General features: G+C 53.4%; 1 protein-coding gene across 1 annotated transcript in view; it reads left to right on the top strand.

Annotated features, from left to right (window-relative positions):
* Positions 1-5,097: 5,097 nt before the first annotated feature.
* TUBA4A (tubulin alpha 4a) overlaps positions 5,098-7,939 on the top strand; it is a 3,770-nt gene continuing 928 nt past the window's right edge. The window contains exons 1-3 of the mRNA XM_027636563.1: positions 5,098-5,400; positions 7,261-7,618; positions 7,758-7,906. Of these exons, the coding sequence (XP_027492364.1) occupies positions 5,098-5,400; positions 7,261-7,618; positions 7,758-7,906 (810 nt within the window). The remainder of the gene's footprint in view (positions 5,401-7,260; positions 7,619-7,757; positions 7,907-7,939) is intronic.

Below are 7,939 nucleotides of genomic sequence, written 5' to 3' on the forward strand. Positions count from 1 at the left end.
GTTTTGCAATACTGCGCTCTCTCTGCACACAAACAGCTCTGGGCAGGAGCACCCTGGGAGCCATTACCCAGCTGAGTTATTAAATGCATCTTTTATCACATTAACTGTTTCCCTCTGACATCCACCAGAACTTGGCCAGATGCCAGCACCTCCTTTCCACTTTTAACAACCCTACAGCAATCCCCTAGACTCCAGCCTAGTTTCTCCATGTGCAGCTCTGATCTTGGTGTGCCCTCAGGCCAACAAGCTGTTTGCATTCCATACCACCAACTTCCACGTGCAAAAAAAATACTTGCAGATATCTGTCCAGCCATGAGATGCTCTCCAAAGGCCAGGGTAGAGCAGAGCCATTGGCAAGACGCTCCTGTACCAGGAATCGTTTGCTTTCCCAGTGAATGCTGGACTGCCCACCTGCAGTGGTTTATCTACCTCGAAGGAGTGAGTGCACCTGCAGAGCTGCCCTGTGTGAATCTGCTGTGTCCCCTCCACTGCTCCTGGGAGTGGGGGAAGCAATGGCTGCCTCTTGCCCCATCACTGCCAGCTCACAAGGGCACACGCTATGGCATTGCAACAGAGCTGACCACAGCTTTGTTGCAATTCTGAGAACTTGTAAGACAGGAGGGCCTAAAGGGCTGGGGATGAAGACATCACCGTGCCTACATTTCTGTCTGGGGCATGCAGGGCCCTTCGGCCTCATGGGATAACCCATCTCCCTCCAGGAGCTCCTACCATTACACAACCTTGCAGAATACTTTGCACTTCTGTTTCCAGCTATTCCTGCACTGTCTGTGCCATTGCCAGCTCTAAGAGCTGCTGAAGAGGAGAAGCATCACTGGCCCCTCCACATGGCCCATCAGCGCTGATTACCAGCAGTTCCTGAGACCACAGGTTGCAGGGGGAACACCTCAGCAGGCTCAGCCCGTCATCACCTGCCTGGAGGCAGCTTGTTCACACCAGGCATGCTCAGAGCTCTGACATGAAGTCACTGCAATTAGACAGCTGCAGTTTTATTTTACTCCCGTGGGTGTGTAGCTGCCTTTCCCAGCACATGAGGAAAGGCAGGTGACACTGGCAGCCAGGGCAGCTGGCTCTGAGCCAGGGAGGCTGCTCACCCGAGACTTCTGTGCCCAAGAAAGAGCTAGTCACAGCTCGTCCAACAGCCCCTTTCAGCCTCTCAGGTTGGGGCTCAGCAAGCAGGACTGCTCATGTCCCTGGGAGTGCCTCCCTGCTCTTGCCCTGTGATTCAGGGCTTAGGACTGTAGCGAGATCTGGAATTAGCTTTATTGTTCCTGTACTGAGGCGCACGCTCTGGGCAATGCAGCAGGCGTTGCACAATTGACTTCATTATATCTGAACCAGCAATTATGCTGCTGTTGCTCAGCTCCAGCAGAGAAAACTTCTGTCAGATCACTACTGTGCCCTACATCCCAGCAGGTCTCTAGGAGTAAATGCCACACTTGGGCTGTTGAAGATGTTCAGTGATGAAGATCCCTTGGCCCTAAGGCAATCATGCTTCACTACCCTTACCACAGGCCTTAAACATGCATCTTCTTTCCCTGAGCATGGAGAACATTTAATCCTCTTTTTATCTGCATCTACCTTAAACATATTTTAAGACTTTTATTGAGTCTCTGCTTGGTCTTCTTGTAGTCCCCATTCCTTCAGCCTTTCATTACAGCCCATGACATCTCGCCTTCCAGTCACCCTTGTTTCTCTTCTCTGGATCATCTCCACCTTCTCCAGATGAAGGATGAGGTACTACTCAGAGGGCCCTTTCTGTCCTTGACAAGGCATGCATATCTTAAGGAATGGCAAAGGGAGCATTTTCTGCCCATCTCCATGCTGTGCTAGAACTTTTCAGGGCAGCAAATTGTGTCTCAAATGCTGCCATATTAGAACTGCAGCAGCACTCAGACATAGAATTCTGGGCCATCACTGAGAGCCAGCTGGGCTTTAGGGACTCTGCACAATGGCTCAGTGGGATACTGCTGGAGCAGTTAACATCACAAGGGCCTTGTTTGAATTCACAATATCTGCAATATGCAGTCAAGCCCCAAGCTTTCAACAGACCTATTAGTTTCACCAACCAACGTTTGTCTAACGTTTGTCTAACTTGTACTAACGCAGAGCAGCCACTGCTGGAGATCGAACTGCACAGGGCACTGATGGGCTGGAGGCGCATGCCGGCTTCTCCAACTCCCTGCCTGACCACGCTGCTAAGAGGATTATGAGCAGAGCAACTGTGTGAGGATAGAGTGATGGGTAAGCAGGGCAAGCATGGATGTAACATCTTTGTGAAGCTCCTGGCTGAGTTTAAAGATGCAGACAGGGGCTCTGTTCCTGAAACACCCCTCATAATCTTGTGTTTGCTGTAAAGGCTGGGCTTAAAGTGGAGGGCACTGGGCTTCTTTGCCAGACGTCAGCACAGCTGTGCTCTCTTCTACCTTCGCAAGAAAGCCATGCCCCCAGACTGCCTTGTGACACTGTTTGCTCTGCCTGGAACAGGCTGGGTGGAGCTGAGATCTGAAAAGTTCGAACAATAATTTGAGCTTTCCTCAGCAGAGAGTGCAGAGAACTGGGGTGTGGATGGGAGGTACCAGGCTGGACTCTGAACCCATCTCCTCCCCACTTTCAGCTCTGGGTGCTTTAGGTGTGGCAGTCTTAAACATACTTCTTGAAGACAGCTGTGTGAGAGGCTTTGTTTGGGTAACTGCAGGCTGTGCTGACAGGGGTTCCTGTACCAGCATGTACCTGTCAAATCTGGCTGGTTCCCAAGAGTGGCAAGTAGGGGCTTTCCCCAGCAGTGGGCAAGGCTCTGCCCCTCGGGTATCTTCAATCTGTTTTTCCCATCCCTCAATAAAGAGATGGTTGAATTCTGACTCTACAGCCTAGAATTTGCCTTGCTTGCTTTTTGTACCTCTCTGGTTGCTGATGCAGAGTCCAACCATGTTCTGCACAACGATGAAAATCTTTCCTGAGCAATTCTGGCAATCTTGTGATTTCTAATGTGGTCTGAAAACATTTGTAGGGTCTTCTTAGGCATGTGGGTTACATCTCTGTAAGAGGGGGGGGTCGCCTCAGGACAAATTCAGGCAGAGTGAGCTCAGCCTCTGCTGTGTGCTTGCAGGCTGCTGCTACCAGCATCTGGCAGGCTGCTGAGCAGTTAGGCACTGACAAGATGCAAGCGATTGGTGCTCCCTGGATTTAGCCAGATGTTCTTAAGCATTTCAAAAAAGCTTAGACATCTGTTTCGACATTTCAGATCAGAGGCACATGGGGATGCACAGCTTCAAATGACTCATGGCTCTCTTGTCATTCAGTGCTGCTCTGATTGTCCAACAAAACAGCATCTGAGTGGGTATTTTCACATGCATTTGCAGCAACGACAAATCAGGGATATTTCACCCTCAGCTCTCTACCAGAATGGTATGTAAACAGTTCCAGGCATTTCTTGGAGAAGTATAACATCATTTTACACCCCTAGGTGCCCCACAATGTTCAGAATTTGGGTGAAGTGTGCAAGCCTTCACGTACAAACCGTGGCCACAAGCTGTGTGGCCACCTGAGATACTGCTTGCTGCCTAGCTCAACACCTGTGCTTCCAACCACCACTGCAAAGCACTGTGTTAAAAATGCCCCAGAATTAATTGGCACTGTGGAATTAAGAAGGGTGCTAGGACACACCCAGTCAGAAGTGGTGCCTTGACATCCACCATGCATTTCAATGAACACCTTGGTAAAGATTTTCACAGAGAAAGACGATACCACTGCTCCTTTTCACTCCAATTAACTTCTGGGTTCAAATTTTGATGCCTTAGTGCTACCAGTTACTCTCTCACTCTCACGGACTGTCTGCATCAGCATGGTCTGTGTTATCTAGTGATCTCTGAGGTCACTCAAAGGACATTTATACCAGGGGAGGCATTTCCAGAGTTATCTGGTCACCACAGCATCCTGTGCATGTTCAGCAGCACTCACAACCTGGGTCACCTCTGTGGAAAAAAACCTCAACATTTTTCCCACCAGCTTGATTAAACCCATTCTGATCCTTTGGCTCAGCCATTTCTGCAGGTCTCAAAAAATGCGTTGCTTAGACACCGGCACAGGCTTCTCAGCAGTACTCTTGCTTTCAGTCACTTTACACATGCTCATCAGTGAAGGTGACACTTTTCAGGTGACTCAGGCACAAAGAAAGGCCATTGTGGGTGGATAATTTAGGTCCAGCTTTCAACTTTCAGATCAAGCTGAGAGATGACAGCAACTTTCAGTGAAAACTCATTAAATCACAGCGCTCAGGCAGAGGCAGGACTGGTTCTGCACCACAGTGGATGCTGCAAGCATTTTGGAAGGGGTTGGACATGTTATTCACTGTAGTAAAGCCAGACATCAGTGAAGTCACTGCAGACTCCAGTAAACCCCATCCGAAGTCCTTCATGCTCTCCTCATCCCCTCACCATTCCTTTCATAAAGCTTTGTGAAATCATATCAAAACTGTGGAGGCAGTGGAGAACCAGGCTGGAGAAGAAGCCTTTCAGCAGGCAGGGCTTTCAGACACAGCCCTGGGGTACAACAGTCCTTGATGCAAGGGACAGGACAGAGTTCTCTTGCTTTTGTTTCCCACCGAGCTCCAAAGAGGTCAGGAAAGCTTGTTCTCATCTCTAAAGAGTTTCCTCTGCCCATGTTTCCTCTAGAAATTCTCCCAGATGTTTTTTGGAGGCTTTGGGTGACTGGTAGAGACCTGGCTCTGTGCTTGTCCAGGGATCACATCAGCACTTACACCCACCAGGAGGGAAGACCTGGGCCAGGTTCTTTCTTGGCTTTCCTGCCTCAGCCCCCAGAGTCTCTCTGGGTTAGTGCCTGGATAGTGGCCAGCAGAGCACTAAGGTGGAAGGTGCCATCTCTGCTCTTCAACAGAAGCCCCTCTGCCAAGACCAGCAAGCGTAGCAAGGCGAACACTTATGGCCCTTTCCTCGAGGGGATCCCCGGGTCTCCCGTGCTCTGGTGAGGGGATGCTGCTTCTCGATGGCCCAACCCATGCACCCCGCCGGCTATCGGGCAGCACAGCCTCATCTATGCAAATCTATGCAAATATGAGCAATGCTCGCAAATCTATGCAAGCGTGTGGAGCCGTTTCGGGCGGGGCGGCCCGCCCCGGAGCTCCGGTGCCGCCCCCGGTATAAGGCGGCGGCAGCGCCGCCGTCCCGGGGCGCGGAGCTGCGGCAGCCCGGGGACAGGCAGGTCGTGCGGCAGCGGCGGCATCATGGTGAGTGCCGGCCCCCGCTGCTCCTTCCCCCTGGTCCCACGAGTGCTCCCGGGAGCGGGGGAACCCCGTCGGGACCGTCCTCGGAGCAGGCTGCGGTCCCCGTGGCTTCCCGGGAGGGCTCTGCCGGGAGCCCAGAGGTGCGGGCAGCTTGCTGGCAGTAGTGCCCGCCGTGCTTGCCCTGCCTTTCCCTGGCTTCAGCCACTTTCTGAGCTGCTCCCTCTCCGGCTCTCAGCAGCCTCCCTCCTTTGAGCATCCCTTGTACCCGTGGCAAGGAGGTCCCCTACGAGCCCCGCCGTGTTTGGAGACCGGCGCTCGGGCAGACTCTCACACTCTTTCCGACTTTATTAGTAGTGTCGATTCCTGCCTATGTTCCGCGGTACCATCCCCGGCTGCGCAGAGCCAGCCCCCCACGCTACCGACCCACAGCTGAGCCGTGGCAGGAAGCTGTGGCTTCCTCCACCCACTGCCCTGCTCCAAGGGTGGGCATCACTGTGGGTGGGCTTCCGGGCTGCCCTGTCGCCACAGTCCTACTGCGAGCTCTGGCTCCTGAGCTCTCCATATGCCCTGGAGAGTATCTCGGCCCCAAGGTTCCCTAGGCACCCTGCCTGCTGTCCTGCAGGCCCATGCTCCCAGCCTTTCCTGTGCCAGACCTTGCCATGAAGAAGGCACTCTGCTGACTGGTGACCAGCACTGCTTCTTGCTGGTGCTGCTGGGCTCTGCCCAGCTTGCTGTCAGTGCTGGGTCCCACAGAGCCAGTCCTGGCTGCTGCATGTTGGTGGGATGAAGTGCAGTGAGCAGCATAACCCTCTGCACCCCCACACTGATTTGCAAGGTCCTTGGCCAGGAAGGAGTCCTTTCTCATCTCTTCTTTCTTGAAGTGCTTGCAGCTGTGCCAAGTGTTTTCTGTGTCCTTCTGTAGAGGATCCTGGAGGACTTACCTCAGGACTTAAGTCCTCAGGACTTACCCTTGGCTCCTTGTGTTACACAACCTTTATGGACCTGCTGGGAGGGATAAGCGGGGTATTGCTTTGCTGGTTCTTGTACCTCAGCTTTGGGAAAGGTGGGAAGATGGGCTTCTGTCTCTCACCATGGGTATCAAGGGCTTATTTTTCTGTCATTCCTCACTGTCACTGCTGCCTCTGAAATGCAGCACTGAAAGCACTCTAGATGCACAGAGCCAGGACTAGCTGCATCCTGTGTAACTTCCTTGGATGGCAGTCACTGCCCTGCTCCTGAGTGCAAAATGGCTGGTTCCACCGGCTTCCTGCGAGCTGACTCATACTGGGGCACTCATGGCTCTGGAAATCCAGTCTGATTTTGATGCTCCTCTGCCTCAGTTGTGCCTGATGACGCATCCAAATCCTTGGCAACAGCAGGTCTAAGGCACTGAATATTTTGGTTCTTGTTCAAAGGACTGCAGGCTCTGGGGTACCTCACCTGAAGGGAGTGAGGCTGCAGAGCCCTCCTCAGCCTGTCTTCTCCTGAGGAACCTGAGACTGCCCTCAAAGTTGTAATCTAGGTGACTCTCCATGCTCACCCTTTGGTTCAGTTAAGAAGTGCAGCTAATGCTTCCTCCTCCTCTGGAGCTAGTTTAGGGAAGCAGAATGGTTGCCTCAGAACATGGCAACCATTCATGGCTGCAAATCCCCGCCCTTGCTGGGCACCCATCCTCAGTGCTGTCACCTCCTCAGCTCCCAGCGCCTGGGTGGTGCTCTGCCATCTCAGCCTCCAGCCCTGTTGCTGGAATAGCAACAGGGGCTGTGCCAGCTGATGCAGGGCCTCAGACCTTAAGCTGTGTGGGTGTTTGTGCAATGGAGAAGATGCTCACAGGATGCTTCCCAGGGCTGTGGATGGGGGCAGTCCAGGGAATCGGTGGCCTGGTATCCTGGGCTCCAGCAGTTGGTTCTCCATCTCCTTGGGGCAGTGAGGTGGTCAGTGCAGTGATGAGAGGCAGAGCACCAGATCTGGGAGACCACAGTTGATTGGGATGGACACAGGGCACCCAGGCACCAGAGCAGTGTGGCTTGCCCAAGCTGACAAGGGCCCAGGCTGCCCTGTCTGGGCTGGGCAGCACCTGCAGTGATTGCATTTCTGGTCTCTGCCGGGATGTGACCCTGCCTCCCCTTCCCCAGCGCGAGTGCATCTCCGTCCACGTCGGCCAGGCCGGCGTCCAGATGGGCAACACCTGCTGGGAGCTGTACTGCCTGGAGCACGGCATCCAGCCCGATGGGCAGATGCCCAGTGACAAAACCATTGGCGGAGGGGATGACTCCTTCACCACCTTCTTCTGTGAGACCGGGGCTGGGAAGCACGTCCCGCGGGCCATCTTTGTGGACCTGGAGCCAACTGTGATTGGTGAGTGTACCCTATTGGGCAGTGACAGTGGTCATTATTTCTGTGAACAACCCATTGCAGGACACTCCCTAGAGTGGCTCCTGCCACCTTTCCCCAGGCCCAGTTAGAAAATCTCTGTCATTGTGCCAATGTCTCCTAGATGAGGTTCGGGGAGGAGTGTACCGCCAGCTCTTCCACCCTGAACAAATGATCACTGGCAAGGAGGATGCTGCCAACAACTATGCCCGTGGGCACTACACTATTGGCAAAGAGATCATTGACCAAGTGCTGGACAGGATCCGGAAGCTGGTAAGTGACTGCAGAGAGGGGACTTGTCCCCCT

Source organism: Corapipo altera, unplaced genomic scaffold, assembly GCF_003945725.1.
Source record: "Corapipo altera isolate COAL_440 unplaced genomic scaffold, ASM394572v1 45, whole genome shotgun sequence".
Classification (NCBI taxonomy): domain Eukaryota; kingdom Metazoa; phylum Chordata; class Aves; order Passeriformes; family Pipridae; genus Corapipo; species Corapipo altera.